At 42.6% G+C, this 17,031-nt stretch overlaps 1 protein-coding gene across 1 annotated transcript in view; it reads left to right on the forward strand.

Moving 5' to 3' along the window:
• The window catches only part of DEPTOR (DEP domain containing MTOR interacting protein), a 130,805-nt gene that overhangs the window by 86,506 nt on the left and 27,268 nt on the right, over nucleotides 1–17,031 (forward strand). Inside the window, exons 5-8 of the mRNA XM_060611226.2 lie at nucleotides 4,204–4,389; nucleotides 6,296–6,430; nucleotides 11,984–12,054; nucleotides 14,301–14,405. Of these exons, the coding sequence (XP_060467209.1) occupies nucleotides 4,204–4,389; nucleotides 6,296–6,430; nucleotides 11,984–12,054; nucleotides 14,301–14,405 (497 nt within the window). The remainder of the gene's footprint in view (nucleotides 1–4,203; nucleotides 4,390–6,295; nucleotides 6,431–11,983; nucleotides 12,055–14,300; nucleotides 14,406–17,031) is intronic.

Raw genomic sequence — 17,031 nt, forward strand, 5'->3', positions numbered from 1 at the left:
TTTTTTACCTCAATACCCAGGATTCGTGGTCTCGCTGCTTTGAAGAATAAAGAGGTGGATGCAAAATATAATGAGCAGTAGGCAAAAGTTTATTAGAGTATAAGATCAGGGTATGAAAGCTCTCTTTACTGAGGGGGGAACCTCTGAAAGTGAATGCTCGTGGCAATAGGCAAGGGTCTTTGTTTTCCAAGGTTCTGGTCAGCACCCCAACCCTTCCCCCTTGTTCCTTCACAGGTCCTACCCTTATTGGCTTGATAGCTCTGGGTGCTGAGTTGTCCATTCCTGATGGGCTCGATTCCATTATATGAGGGGTGGTCTATGGCCATACCTTCCTTGTAGGTCATACTTTAATGGTCTACTAGTTATTTTTAGTTAGGTCTTTTTTTTCAAATTCCTGAGAGGAACCTGAGGGGGAGAAGTGGTGTCTGTTGCATTCTTAAGATGAACCTTACCCCTGAGGGGGTTTGCTGTGGTCAGACACTCCCAGCATTGTTCCAAAACAGGTGTTTTTCCCCACCCAGGGACCTCAGGTCCTAACCTTTCCCTCTCTGCCTACTGAATCCTATCTTTTCCCATAATAATACTAGATCTTGAATGTTCACTTTGAATATTCTCTCTTCGTACTTATTCCTGTTTACAGCTTCATATTCTCAAGGAGCAAAGAATGAAGTTTATTGAATTGTTCGTGACACCACATTTACTCTAAATAAAAGTCCCGTATAGTGTTGAGATCTGAGAAGTGAAGGACTGGAACAGTGTCCAGATTTAGAGACACCAGTCACAGTCTGCCAATTGATTTGTCTTTCCTTCCCTTTAATTTTTTCCCCCATAGTTTAGGTAATTTCTTCTGTGTTTAGCAAAAAGCAAGACTCCTATGTAGCAAATGGTTTTGTATTTAATATAGAGAATGTCATGTTAAAGTGTGGAGAGAACCAATTCCTTTTTCTTTCCGGAATACAAACTATATGTCATTTAGCCATTGTGTATTTCTTGAGACTCTACATATGTAATTTATGGCTATAAAAATGGCTTTCTTCATCTAGTTACTTCCTAAAACGTCCTGTGTCTTAACTCACTCCCTACTTCTTGTTTTTGTCTCTTCTGAGATTTAAACATCTCCCATTGGGATAGTTGCCAATCTAGATCTGGATATCTGGTTAAGATTCCGTATTTTTCATGAGTGAAAAGGTGACAGACCTGTGTGTGGGAGATGGGTGAAGTGTTCTTTGAAAGAAGGGCAGAAAAGGCAGAAGAAATAGGTTCTGTGCAGAAACTTAAATGACCAAAGGCTGCAGTCAATCTTTATGAGTCTCAGAATGAGAAGACTTAAACCACTAGATTTCAGTAGATTCCAGATGACATTCCGAATCTCTCACACCAGTTATTCCATTTCTTCTTGACAGCAAAGCTGTGCAAACTTAAAATGTTTAATAAACTGCCCAAATCACTCCTCCAGTCAAATTGGTGAAATGGGATCAAAACTGACGTCATCGGATTCTAGAACAATTGCTTTTTATTGCATGCTACTCATTTCTAGAAGTTATTCAGCATAAGAAAATGTTGAGTAAAGTCCCAGCTTACTTGTTTTGTTATTATATGAAACACAGGGTATGGGCTTGAAAGGATGAACAGAACAGGTGTCACGTTGCAGTCACCATGCTAAGATAGATGGCTGGGATAGTGTGCGCCACTTAGCAGGTGCTCACATTGTCGGATACATGAATGATGCCTTGTGTGACTGGTTGATGCTATAGTATGGCTTCTACCTGTGCTCTTTAAGCTTTTGTAACTATAATTATCTGTTTTATACCTAAGGCTACACTCACAAACAAAACAAGTGCGCGGTATTCAGTGTTCATGTCATTAAACTTTTAATAAGAGAGAGAGAAAAAGAACCCTTTTAGAAGCAGCATAATTCATTGAAAACAATGCGAGTGACACATGCAATTGTCATTTTTCTATTCTGAGAGGAGAATTGGACTCCAGCTATGCCAGCCACACAGCTGGGGGATGAACACATGGAGATACTCAGTTCACAGTGTGGCTGCTCCTCACACACTAAAATCCAAATAAGTCCTTGAAACTTGCAGTGGGGTGTTAAATATGGTGCGTCATAAAATTGAATTCCCAGAAGCCAAATGGCAATATATCATCAGTACATGCTGGTAACTGTGAAAACAACAGTGGTTGTGAAATAATAAATGTATAATTGTTTGAGTTCTTACAATCTGCTTGCATTATGTTAAACAGGTATGGTCTACTATCGAATCCAATTTTTCTTTTCCCTGATTTGGTCACGGTTAAGGTCATTTGCACTATTGGAGAGAGAATGTGATGAATAAGGACTATTTAAATTTAACCATTTTATCTTATCTTAGGTGCTCAGTTTATCCTCTGAGCCATAGGTAGTGGAGAGCTGGGGAGGTGGAGAATGGAGAATGGGTATGACTTTAACCCTTGGTCAGTATTTAAAGCCTGAGGAGATTAAATTGATAGTCATATTTCCGCTTCAATTAAAAACACTTTTTAGGGGCACCAGGGTGGCTCAGTCCGTTAAGCATCCGACTTCAGCTCAGGAGGTGAACTCACGGTCCATGGGTTTGAGTCCCATGTCAGGCTGTATGCTAACAGCTCAGATCCTAGAGCCTGCTTTGGATCCTGTGTCTCCCTCTCTCTCTTCCCCTCCCCCACTCATGCTCTATCTCTCTCAAAAATAAATAAACACTAAAAAAATACTTTCTAAGGTACTTTTAGCCATTATGGAATTTGTTTGGATTCAGAATTTTTTTCTGGATTTATTTATTAGCAGGGCTAATGTTTCATATAATTCACAGTCCAAAGAGAAAACAGTAGATGTTAATAAATGTATATAGAACTGTGTATTTTCAGGTTGTAATTTAAGATACTGTTGCCAAGGTCAACTTGAGGATTCAAAGAATCTTAATAAACTCAGAAAAGTCTGCCAGAAACAAATAACTTACCTACAAAATTTTATTATAGTATTATCGAATGTAGTGATGTAGTAAATTTCTATAAAAATTTGACTATCCAAAAAAGAACCACTTTGTGTAGATATCATATCAAAGTGTAATTGGCTTATCTCTTGGTTCAGGATGCATTCAGCATCTCCCAAATCCAAGGATGCATTATTTATTAAGAACATGCAGAACTACCCCTGAATTAAGTATATTTGTCTTTGGGGCCAACATCATTCACTTAACCAAAGTGACGAGTTTATCACCATTTGAAGAGTGTGAAACACCCATATGAATCATTAAGTTAAAGGTTGGCTGTGGACTCTCTTAATAGGGACCCACCTTTTTGAGACTCTGATATCCATGTAACCAGAAGAATTACTCATAGCAAGTGTGCACAATAAATACAGCTACACCCCAAGCTTGCATTTGCTGACCCAGCACGGTCATACCACGAGCCCACAGATTGGTTTAGGGGGGAAGTGGTATAGACTAGCCGCTAAACAGTTTAAAGTTAGGTTGTGTTCTGGATATGCTGCTTATCTACCTATCACAGACTATTCACTTCCAGCCTTTTATGGAGTACCTACTCTGAGCCAAACACATGGTAGTCTAGGATTTCAAGATGCCGGAATGATTAACGGTCTGGGCCCTTAAGCAGAGTGACTTAGTTGGGAGAAAAAGATGTGCTCTCCCCACCACCAAAACAAACAAGCAAACAAACGGTATGGAGTCTCTATTATTTTTGCAACTCTCTGAGTCTTTAATTATTTCCAAATAAAAAAGTTAAGAAATAATTGGATGTGTTGCTATGGGACTAGCACTTTGCTGCGTACTGGGGACACAGGGCTAAATGAAGCCATGATCACTGCCCCAGAGAGCCTAGAGTTGAGTGGGAAAGGCAGAGAAGTGAATGGATAATGCAGGTGCAGTGTGGTAAGTGCTCAGATGGAGGGAGGTTCAGTAGGGGCTGGGGCAACACCAGGAAGAGTCTGACTTAGATCAGGGTTGAGATCAGGCAGAGCTCCCCTGGAGGAATTGAGTAGTAAATTTCTAAAGTGCACGGCACAGAAAGAATTTGGGACCATGTGTAGATTACAAGGTCATGGCAGCAGCTGTAGAATTAAACTCTTTCTTAAAAGACTTTTGTCCCCATTGGATGGAATCTTCTGGCTGCAGTGCTCAGTGGCCAGGATGCCAGTCATGCTCGTCTGTTCTTTCTCCTCAGTGTCCAACAAGCACCCATTTGTGGACAGCAACCTTCTCTACCAGTTCAGAATGAACTTCCGGCGGAGGCGTAGACTGATGGAGCTGCTCAATGAGAAGTCCCCCTCTTCCCAGGAAACTCATGACAGTCCCTTCTGCCTGAGGAAGCAGAGCCACGACAATCGGAAATCTACCAGTTTTATGTCCGGTATGCCAGTTTCACCATGTAACTGATCACGTGCATTTGTCTTTTGAGAAATGTTAGGGTAATAACTCAGCATTGTGAAATTAGTTTCTCCAGCACGTTTTTTATTTATTCATAACCAAGAAGTATGGGGTGGAGGGCGGGGAAACCCAGCATTACCAAATTGTTCCTGGGCTGTCAACTTAGATGTCATGAAGATCATTTTATAAAATAAGTATTTACATTATACAAGACCTCTTAACCTCTCATTTTGCCTTACTTGCTTTTCATTGATAAACAGTTCTTATATGTCATTAATTATCCAGTTTTCTAAATCACAGCACTGAAAAACTGTGTGCTTTAATGGTAAATAAAGACTTCTGAGGGCATAGACAAGTCAAAGGCAACTGATTGTCAACCTGTCATGAAGGGGTGACCCAGAACAAAGAAAAATTGTGAAAAGCAAACAGAGGAGCTTGGACGTTACATGGAAGGTCAAACAGTCCCATATTTACAATGAACCTTGACAGAAATGATGCTGACAGATGTTCACAAAGATAACCCCACTCGTCCGGAAAAGGTTAACTTGATGTGTCATTTGAAGAAGAGGGGTACTTAAAGGGATATCTTCAACTCCTCTGAAAACTTGGCATTGACTTGAGGAACTGGTTGGCCTAAGGTTTGGAAATTCTGGGCTTCACCTGAAACTCGGGGCACAATGAAAATGTGTGTCTTGAAAATGTGGTTATTTGTGGGAGGTGCAAGAGTACTTGTAGCTATATCCAGTCCTTTCTGTGCCCCTGGCACTGAGCTAGGCTTATGTGCCTGAATTTTATTAATTCTCACAATATCCGAAAGAGAAAGGACTTTTCTTATCCCCATTTTATGGGTGGAGAAACTGAGGCTTGGAACAATGGAGGGGCTTACCCAAGGTCACACCATTAGAAAGTGGTGGACAGAGCTGGATCTCACACCGGTTCTGTCTTAACTCTCTCTCTCTATTTCTGCTCTCTCCTCCCCAATCTCCCTTGCCCTGGAGCTCCTCGGACACAGCCAGGGTGGAAGAAAGAATGAAGCAAGAGGAGAGAGTAAGCACTAGAGGGTCAGGTGTGTGCACACACACATCACGTGTTCCTCAGGGTCGCAGGTCGCAGTCTCCCGCAAATGCCGAGTAACTGTTCACGTTCTTACTAGTGCTAAGGTTTGCCGGTTTCTTGTGGACCCAATAGACCCGAAAAGTGACACTGATGAGAAAGAGGATATAGTGGCCGTGGTCACCATAAAAGCCAGTCGTTATTTTTGCTTTCCACGTTCCAGGCACTAAGCAGGATGCTCTCTACCTACGGCTTCTTTCGTTTGAACACACACCTTCTCCTCTCCCTGTTGAAAGCCACCAGCTCTGTGGCAAAGAGGACCAGATCAGATCACAAAACTGCTGCCTCACATACACTTCCAAAGCCGAAATATGTGTTAATGTGTGTTAATCTCCTTCTTCCATGGCTCTGGGTGATTCATGACTTGCTATTAGATCGGGAGGCATTTATTATTACTGTTAATCCATTAAGTGTATAGCCGGCAGTTAATTTACCCCCTTCCAGGGACTGCCTAGCATGGGCTCGGTCGTTCTTGAAATAACGTTTTATATGGCTGCTTACTTTCACGTACATTATATAACCCACTCCTTGTACCGATCCTGTTGCATTATACCCACTTCACAGCTGGGGAAATTGAGGCTCAGAGAACTGAGGCGAGTGGCCCCACGTGATGCTATTAGCGAGTGGAAGGCTGCAAGTCGGATTCTTGCTCCTCTGACTCCAAGGCCAGGGTGCCTTTTTCTGGCACGTGTGACACGCCTGCTGTGTCTCATGGCTGAAAGCCCGTGTGTCTCATGGCCGCCGCCCTCCTGACTGTGTGTTTCTGGCCCGCACAGTCAGCCCCAGCAAGGAGATCAAGATCGTGTCTGCGGTGCGGAGAAGCAGCATGAGCAGCTGTGGCAGCAGTGGCTACTTTAGCAGCAGCCCCACCCTCAGCAGCAGCCCCCCTGTGCTCTGCAACCCCAAGTCCGGTGAGTGGCCGAAAGGCAGCCCTGTTTCTGGCTGGGGCTGTGGGGCACTTGGGACATGTGCGGGCTGCGTTCCCCGGGAAGCAGATTCTCAGACGGGGGAGGCTAGTGTGTGGGAATCTTGTGACAGCATGCTCGTGGAGCCAAGGCCTGTCGAGAGGAAGGGAAGCACGCAGATTTGGGCACAGGGAGAATCGGGCTGCAGTGTAGCATCAGGGAAGGCTGCACTGACCCCAAGGGGAGCTCTGGAGGTGGGATGGCCCTTCACAATTGTCCCAAATTGGGACTCAACTCTGTTAAACCCTCAGATTAACCAGTCATTTGATGTTGGCTGCCCTGGGAGGAGGGCCTGACCGTGGGCAAGGCAGCTCTCTTCAGAGGTCGTTCCAAAGACAGTTGAAGGTATCAGCTGGGAGATGCCCCTCGGTCCTGAAGAGAGTTTGAACAGATGCAGAGGTCTTTGGGGCCTTAGCACCCCCAAGGTAGAAGCACAGATCTGTGCAAAACCCAACTATCCCCGGAAATGACTCTTGGTGCCTTGCAGTTTCAAAACCTACTGATCAAACTGCATGGCCTTTACATTCCAGAAAAAAAAAAATCTAGGGACAAAGATTGTCGATGAGCTTGTGCTTAGAAACAATTCCTCCTTGACCCAATCAGTTCTTCAGCCCACAGGAACCTGTAACTCACAGATACTACCACCTTCTCAAAGTCCGTTACCCACCTCTTTCCTAGGATTAGATTGCGTGGTCTCTGATGGTAATAATCACTGCCTTGAAAACCCCCCCGACTCCATTTGTTTAGTGCCCTGTTCACCCTCAGTTCAGTATATCACCTTCAGGGAAGGGAATTCATTCCTTTTGCTCTTGTTCCCTCATCGCCAGATTTGGGGGTACAAAGATGGAAGGTCATGACCAGTTCCCTCAGTGAACGTATCCTCTCTTTGGGGCCGGGGAGCATGTGTTAGAATAAGGACAAATAGATGTTGTTCAAAGGGTTTTAAGAGAAAACTCTGTTAGGCAAGTGGTATTTTACTTAATCTAACATTTTGTTTTGCTACCTTCTGGAGGATTAGCTAAAGAATAGAGTTGTAACCTGCAGCAATGAGTGAAGAAACTTGCTTCCACACGGACTCTGGCTGGAAATCATTGAGCACCCATATGCTACCAGGTTTTCAATTAATGAAACACCAGTGATAAGGCAGGGCTTATAAGTGATAAGGAGGGCTATATTCTTAGAACTAGGCTTTTTGAAGCCCTGATCGAAATCTGATAGGTGTATCTAAAGTTAGAAGCAAAAGAATTCAGTTTCCGAAGGGGTCAGCTATGCCAAAGCCATTTTGCAGGCTTTCCACTGCATACAATAGTAGAATGAGAACAAAGTGTTAATTACTTAAATGAACTACACATCTGCGTTCCCTGAGGTGGGTTTGTATTGTTTCCTTTTTCTCCTTATGCCTTGTCACAAAGGGAAACGTTTACTGATAAGCAGGCAGCAAAGAAAGGTCAGGTTGCCTTTTTTGGGACTCTGCTATGGTTGTCTCTATTGTTTTAATTGTGGTTTGTAAGTCCTACCTCTTACCTATATTCTGACAAGCTTCTCCCTCTTAAGAGGGTTCCCAAGGTACAGTGAGCTTATGTGTGATTATTTTTCTCAAGCAGATAAACAGACCTTCACAGTAAGGCATTTAAAATTAATCATTATATTTATATCTGGATGTATTTTTTAGAACTATGTATAAAAGCCCTAAACCAGACCAAAAAAAAAAAAAAAAAAAAGTACTAGAGATATTACCATAATTTGTGTCCTTGTGATGAGTAAATAACTTCCCCAGGATTCAGAAAGAGAAAGCTAAAAGATAATTCCCTGGGCTTCAGGGTTTCTATCTTTTTTCAACAGAAGAAGGAGAAAGTGTATTAAAATAAATACTTTTATTTATCATTTATTTTATTTTATTGGTATAGTGATCAAACATTACAGTACAGTGTGATTCAAAACCACGATAAAATATCATCTCACACCTGTTAGAACGGCTATTATCAAAAAGACAAAAGATAACAAGTGCTGGCAAGGGTGTGGAGGAAGAGGGACTCTCACGCACTGTTGCTGGGAATGCAAACTGATGCAGCCACCATGGGAAACAGTATGGGGCTCCTCAAAAAATTAAAAATAGAACTACCCTATGATCTAGCCATTCCATTTCTGGGTACTTATCCAAAGGAAAGGAAGTTACTCAAAATGTCATCTGCACCCCATGTTCCTTGCAGCATTATTTACAATAGCCAAGCCATGGAAACAAACTAAGGGTCCATTGATCGATGAATGCATAAAGAAAATGAGGTGTATTTATACACAATGGAATATTACTCAGCCATAAGAAGAAGGAAATCCTGCTGTTCGCAACACCATGGATGGAATTTGAGGACATTATGCTATGTGAAATAAGTGAAACAGACAAATATGTGGTCTCACTAATATGTGGAATCTAAAAAGAAAAAAAAACAAACTTACATAGAGAACAGATTGATTGTTGCCAGAGGAATGGGTGAAGGCGGTCAAATGGTACAAACTTCCAGTTATAAAATAAACAAGTCCTGGGGCGCCTGGGTGGCTCAGTCGGTTAAGCCTCAGACTCTTGGTCTTGACTCACATCATGATCTGGTGGTTTGTGAGTTCGAGACCCGCATCAGGCTCTGTGCTGACCATGCAGAGCCTGTTTGGGATTCTCTCTGTCTGCCCCTCTTCTGTTCTTGCTGTCTCTCTCTCTCTCTCTCTCTCAAAATAAATAAAGCTTTAAAAATAAAATAAATAAGTCCTGGGGGTGTAATATACAGCATGGTCACTATAGATAATCGTACTGTATTGTGTATTTGAAAGTTGCTAAGAAAATAAATCTTAAAAGTTCTCATCACAAGAAGAGAATGTTGTAGCTATGTGAGGTGAGGGGTGTTAACTAGACTTATTGTGGTGATCACTGCACAAAACATACACATATATTGAATAATTATGTTAGAACCTGAAACTAATATAATTTTATATGTCAGTTATATCTCAGTAACAAGAAAGAGAATGTGTATTAAGGTAGGTGGTCACTACTGTCAGATATTACAGTACGTGTGATTTCTATACCCGAATTCATTCACCCAGACAGGATTATCTTGGGTAGGGAGAGAATTGTGTGACAGGGAATTGAAAGGTCTCAGTCCTCAACCAGGGACCTCTTCTCTTACATCCTGTTCATCTAGGAGGTTCTTTTCTTGGTTTTGACCTACTCCCTCTTTTTGGAGGGGAACATAAATTCATTTTCTCTTTTATGAGCTATCTGAAAGCAAAAGTAAGCATTCTGGCCACCTGTCATCTCAACAAGAAGCATGTCATTGCCTTTAACTGAGAGGGTGTTCGCTAGGGCCAGACTACCTGATGGCTCATCTGGGTCTCACCCCATGCTGCCTTTTCTTTTTCTGCTGCACACGTGTTCTAGGACTGACATCTGACCTCTGAGTGCTGCCGGCAAAGGGAATTGGAGGCTCACACTTCGCTGGGTTAGGGGCCTGGCCATGGCCCCTCCAGTTTCTTTGTGATACCCAAGTTCATGATCTCTGAATAACTGGATTAGGATGGTCCCTGGCTCCCCATTCGCTGGCCTTTCTAGACCACCGAAGCAGTCCCCTCTCCAGTGCTTAGTGAGCACAGGATGGATGGAGAAGTTCATTACATGGTCCCTCTTTTCCCTTTCCGTGGGGTCAGTCACCCAAGTCAACCGCAACCCAGAAGCCGATGATCCTCCTTCTAATATAGTGTCAGAAGGTCAATAGTGGCCTCAGGCTCTGTCACTTACCTTACTTTGTCTCATCACATAGGCATTTTATGATCTCACATCATCACAGGAAGTGTGAGTACAGGACAATACGATATTTTGAGAGACAGACTACTTCACATGAGTTTTATGACCGTGTATTATTATAATTGTTCTATTTTATTGCCAGTTATTGGTACTGATCTCTTACTGCAACTAATTTATAAATTAAGCTTTATCATAGGTATGTATGTATAGGAAAAAAAGTAGTATATGTAGGGTTCAGTACTGTCCATGGTTTCAGGCACCCACTGGGGATCTTGGAACGTATCCCCATAGGTAAGAAGGGACCACCATATTGGCAGGTTTTTAGGCAGCCAGCAAGTCCAGAATTGGCTGCTGTCTTTGCTGCCTTGGTGGGCAACACCAATCAGCTGATAAGAACAGATGTCTGAGGAGGACAACACATTACTACCTTCCAGAGATTTTGAGTCCTTTCTTCTGCTTACAGAGAGGGCAGAGCATGGGAGGAACCATATTGTACTGTGGCTGATGGGTGCTGGCATCTAATGCCTGAGTTGGAATCCTGATTCTGCTAATTAGGTTGAGACCTTGAACGAAGCTATTTAACTTTTCTTTCTTTTAAACATTTTTTAAAGTTTATTTTTGAAAGAAAGAGAGCGCACAGGAGGGGAAGGGCAGAGAGAGACAGAGACAGAGACAGGATCCCAAGCAGGCTCTGTGCTGTCAGCATGGAGCCCAATGCAGGGCCAGATCTCATTAACTGTGCAGTCATGACCTGAGGCAAAATCAAGAGTCAGATGCTTAACCCACTGAGCCACCCAGGCATCCCGAAGCTATTTAACTTTTCTAAACTCATGTTTTCCCACGAATAAAATAGGGACAATGAAGAGCCTAATAAAATAGGGACAATGAAGAGCCTAACTAAACAGTACTCGTGATGATTAAATGAGATAATATATTTGAAGTCTCTGGCATAGTGCCTAGCACATGCTGCATATGCAGAACATTTCTCTAATATTACTACTGAGGGAAAAAGGCAGTGAATGTGTACACGCAGCCTGGATATTGATCAGAAAATAAGTGAAGCTTGGGTGAGTGGTTGTGTGCAGTATGTTGTGTGGGGTTAGCTCTTGAAACGTGGCTATCAGACTGCTAGAGGCAGATTTTTCTCTTAACTTTGACCTGTTGAATACGTATCAGGATTCCAAAGAAAGAAATGTGAGAACTAGAAAACCTTTTCTTTTTTCTTTTCTTTTCTTTTAATTTATTTATTTTTGAGAGAGAAAGAGCATTTGCAAGTGGGGGAGGGGCAGAGGAAGGGGGACAGAGGATCCAAAGTGGGCTCTGTACTGAGAGCACTATGCGAGGTTCGAATTCATGAGCCATGAGATCATGACCTGAGTCGAAGTCGGTCGCTCAACCAACTGAGCCACTCAGGGCCCTGAAAACTTTTCTTTATAGAAAAATAGCATCCCACTCCTTATCCCCACCGTTGGCACCTGGCTTCCCTTCACCCTGTGCTGTTTCTTCTTTCTGTGGTTCTGTAAGTTAGGCTTAGGGTTTTTCACGTTTGCTAATATTTTGTCTATATTCGGCCAGAGTATAAACTGTGAGGCAGGGATCTTTGCCACATGTGCTCAGTGATGGTCATAGATGAGGCAATCAGTAAATATCTGCTGAATGAATGATCAAGGGACCAGAAGGGCTTGCACCTTGACCTTGTGTCTGTCTTACAGTGTTGAAGAGACCCGTAACTTCAGAGGAACTCCTGACTCCCGGGGCTCCATATGCAAGGAAGACATTCACGGTAGGCTCATCATCTGGGTTTTTTCTCCTGCTCGTGCCATGTCAGCATGTCAGTGTCTGAATGTATAGCTGAGGGACAGAATTGAAAACCTTCTAATTTTCCTTTTGTTTTGGGCATAATTATAACAATGGATTTTCTTGACCCTTAGGCACTAAAATGCATTAGGGCCTGACATGAGTTATGATTCATACAGCATTTTAAACTCCTTTTGATGAGGCCTAAAGAAAAAATTTCCATTACTTAGTCTAATATAATTACAGACTTTAAGGCGAATGGTGGTGCAAATCATGCCAATAATCCCTTCTGTGTTGCAGTTAATCCTAACAATCATTTAAGATATTAGAGGAGTCTTTAGGGGAAAAAAGAAAACCATGAGACAGTTTGTTCTGCCATAAGGAATGTTGCTTCTGACGATGCTAAGCATGTCTTGAGTTATATATACAAGCATAGGATTTTGGAGCACTGTGTACCTGTGAGCTCCTCTTGGCCACCTGCTGCTTCTCGGAGGTTCTCCAGCCTTCTTTCTACAACTACCTGCCCCAGTGGCTTCCTTCAAATGGAATCGGCGTGCTCTGCTTGACAGCATCTTGCCCTCTCTCCTTCCTCAGCCTCTTTCTCTCAGTCTCTCCCCGAAACCACATCAACATCCTCTTTAAAACACTTCTCCTTTTCCTCCAGCTTTCTAACTTTTGTTTTATTTCCCCAGGGACCAAAACAAAACAAAAAAAAAACCTTCCCACACCCATTCGGGCTGCAAACATTCGCCGTGGACACTGAGGAGTTTAGATAGGATGGGCCCAGTCATAGCCAGCGAGTATGAAGAAAGCACCAGAAATATGTCTGTATCAGGGAAAAAGATAAACTATACCTTTGGAAGTGAAATTAAGTATAATGAACTAATAGCAGTAAACCCTCAAGCCGGTGAAAGGCCTAAACATCTTTTTGAGATTGTTTACAAAAATTGCATTTGCTGGGGTGCCTGGGTGGCTCAGTTGGTTAAACAGCCAACTCTTGATTTCGGCTCAGGTCATGATCTCACAGTTCGTGAGATCGAGCCCCTCATCGGGAGCCTGCTTGGGATTCTCTGTCTCCTTCTCTCTCTGTCCCTCCCCCACTCGTGCTCTCCCCATGTCTGTCTCTCTCTCAAAATAAATAAACATTTTTTAAAAATTGCAATTTCGGGGCGCCTGGGTGGCGCAGTCGGTTAAGCGTCCGACTTCAGCCAGGTCACGATGTCGCGGTCCGTGAGTTCGAGCCCCGCGTCAGGCTCTGGGCTGATGGCTCGGAGCCTGGAGCCTGTTTCCGATTCTGTGTCTCCCTCTCTCTCTGCCCCTCCCCCATTCATGCTCTGTCTCTCTCTGTCCCCAAAATAAATAAAAAACGTTGAAAAAAAAATTAAAAAAAAAAAATTGCAATTTCTTCCCTGCCTTGCCCTCAGTCTCCAGCAATTGAGAAACAGTTGATTATAGTTTTAAGTATTTTGGTGGGGGGGGGGGGGGGGGAGAGAGTCTTAAATTTAAATGCCAGCATTGCTAGTGATTGTGAACGTGTGTCATCTGTATTTCAGTTGGGGTGTATATTAAAGACACGTCTGAGAGCTGCACAGGGAATGTAACTGCCAATTCTAATGATTCTCTAGGGAAAGGCACCCTCCAGTTTCAAACAGCTTTTGGACTAGTACCTACTTGTAAATTGTGGACTTTATGTACTTTACTCACTTTCTTTTCTTGGTAGAGGTTGTATTTCAAGAAAGCCCAAACTTTTCCTATTTCCCATTGTTAAGTAATATAAATTGTTTCTTTGGACTCGAAGGATGTAGCAAGAACATTAAGAAAGTATCTTTTGGACCCTGGGGAAAAGAATAAACTTGGAACAGAAATTGGGTCTGGAGAGAAATTTTAACCATATTTTCATAGTCTTCTAAATTTTCCATTTGAGCCTGATATTAAATTGCATAGCAGCCTAAGAAGGAGGCAATCTGCCAGTTATTTTCTGAGTAGTGCCCTCGCAGAGGAAGCTTCTTTCTGCCTAACAGGTGTCCCCTGACCACCTTTTCTGCATAGACATGCCTGTATTTGCAATAGAAACAAAGTGTTCTGTTCTCCTGACAAGCTACAGATGGAGTTGAGGAGAAGAGATATGCCAGCGCATATACTTAGCCCTGGGCTGGTTTTCTTTCTCTTGGAAGGACAGGCAAATTGCCAGGGACCGTCTTCTAGATTGCTAATTGTGGTTTTCCTCTCCAGATTGTTGGTGACGCCGTTGGTTGGGGCTTTGTGGTGCGAGGAAGTAAGCCATGCCACATTCAGGCCGTGGACCCCAGCGGCCCTGCGGCAGCGGCGGGAATGAAGGTACCAACAATCCAGCAATGTCTAAGTACCTCTAGCCTCGTTTTCTTGCTCTGTTGATCTCCCTGAGTGTTTTGGTCTCATTTTGGACCAGTTTCCTTTTCCCTTTCTGGAGAGGGTTGAAATGAAGCCAAGAGTATGTCATGTAGTAACTAGGAGGAAAAGGTTTCCTATTGCTCTGATGGTACATCATTGGTCTCCAACCCTTCCTTGGTTTTTCACATCTCTCCCCTTAACCAATACTGAGTTTGAACATAAAATAGTTGCTTTTTGCTGAAGTCTTATGTAATAACTCTACTGCTTCGATTATATACAAAGTGTATTCCTGGAGGATTTATACAGCCAGTGGAACATGCTTAGACCATATGAGATGGCAAATAGTGAGAAAAAGAAGGCAGAGGTGATAGAATTTGGAAGAGGAGATCTGGATTCCCATTTTGGTTCTGCTAATTTCTAGCTCTTTGACTTTGCATGAGTTCTGGAACTATCTCAGAGCCTGTTTCCTCCTCTCTGAAACAATAATCGTATTTCCTTCTGCTGTTTTGTGGATTAAATATGTGGAAACACTTTATAATGCACAAAGCAAGACACAAACATCAGAAAAGTTGAATGAATTGTGAGAGATTTTTGAAAATAACTTTTAGATATTTTTTGGTGCTGAAATAATGCATATAGAGTTAAGATTTAGAAAATACAGACCAGCAGAAAAAAAATTATAATTGCTTATAATCTTTCGTAAGTAAGAGATAACCACTATTAACATTAAGCAGCTTTACTGAGTATAATTGACATGTGTACCTCTGTTGACACTTTGATTTATATCCTTCCAGACTACTTATACATATGTATACATACGTACATGTATAAATATATATGTATTTATATCTATGCATTGGTTTCTTAAGCTTTTTTAATTGAAACGTAATTAACATATAAATGTACACAGTAAGTGTACACGTAGTGATTTGACAATCCTGTAGATTACTCAGTGCTCACCAGCATAAGTGTAGTCACCGTCTGTCACGTCATTTTTATTTATACAAAAATATGATATGCTATGAGAGGATGTTGAGAGCATTGGTTTTCTGCTTCAAAAGACCTTTACCTACCCCATTTTTGTTGTGTCATCTGTAAAACAGTTCACAGAGTACGCTTAATGTCTTAATTATCTGGGCCCTTGGGAGGACGCACAAGGCTAGAAAGCAACAGATCATTCCTCTGCTCATGTCTTCTACACCCTCCACCTCTCCCATCAGTCCTTTTCCTGGAGCAGTAAACCAGTAAAGCAATAGGCATGACTTGGCTCTGCACAGCTCTGATTTCTAGCACTTACCCTCTGGCACCGGATTACCCAGTGGCAGAGAAAGGGGGGCGGCAGAGACCAGCTCAAGGGTGCACAGAGCACAGATTACAGCCAGTCTGGGTAATCAGTGCTGTGTGATGAGGGGTTCACTCTGCCCCCTGATTTGAACACGTCATTCATGCAGCGAGCCAGAGGCTCACCAGGTCCTGTGCTCTGGACCAGCTGCAGAAGCCTTGTTGGCCCTGTGTGTCTGTGTGGCAGGCCCTTCCTTCCTACCTCCTTGGTCTGCAGTGGGCACAGCACCAAAGATACTCAGAGCAGGAAAGTTGGCCAGGAGCATAAAGGGTGGGCATTTGTATCTGTGCCGAGGCTGAATTTATCATTTTCTAATGGAACTCTTGGCCAGGGGAAGAGTTTTATGCTTTATTTCCATAGTAAAGCACCTAGTATAAATTATTTTTGGCAGACTCTGCTTTACTGCTGAGCATATGCACTCACTCTCATGGGTCTCTGACTTAAAGCATGTTTGCTTTCGGGAAAGCAGTGGATTTATACTGCAGCTGAAGACCTTGTTTTGTTTGGCATGTACCTGATTTTAGTCCATCTTTATTGATCAATATGAATAACTTGTAGGTATTGTCAGTCAGTCGGTCAATTAACTCCTTAATGTATATACTCTGATAGGTGGGTAACCTGGTATAATTTTTTCAATTTCACAAGGTTTATATTCTTAGTTTCTCAAGGGGTACAGTGGTCTCCATGTTTTAGAGAAGTACAGAATTTCTTTTTTTTTTTTTTTTTATCGTTTTATTTATTTTTGAGACAGGGAGAGACAGAGCATGAACAGGGGAGGGTCAGAGAGAGGGAGACACAGAATCTGAAACAGGCTCCAGGCTCTGAGCTGTCAGCACAGAGCCCGACGCGGGGCTCGAACTCACGGACCGCGAGATCATGACCTGAGCCGAAGTTGGCCGCTCAACTGACTGAGCCACCCAGGCGCCCCGAGAAGTACAGAATTTCTTAGAGCAGCCTTTCCTAAAGCTGTATTTTACAGTTCTCTGGTCCAGCAAAACACCCTGACCTGCGTTTCTGTGATCAAAACAGTTTTTAACTACTGTTAAAAACTTTACCCCCTCTTTGAAAATTCACAAAGCACATTAGCATGTTGAAAATTCTGGTAAGGCCAGCAAGCAAAAAAAGAAAAATGTGTTTAAATTGTCTACCATAACATTTAATCACTTAACAGAAACACTCAAATGGAATCTTAGGATTGTTAAGATTACTGCATCAAGACTGTTCCGAGAAGCTCCTATTGGCCAAAGTCTT

The sequence above is a fragment of the Panthera onca genome, chromosome F2 (assembly GCF_046562875.1).
Source record: "Panthera onca isolate mPanOnc1 chromosome F2, mPanOnc1 haplotype 2, whole genome shotgun sequence".
Lineage (NCBI taxonomy): Eukaryota > Metazoa > Chordata > Mammalia > Carnivora > Felidae > Panthera > Panthera onca.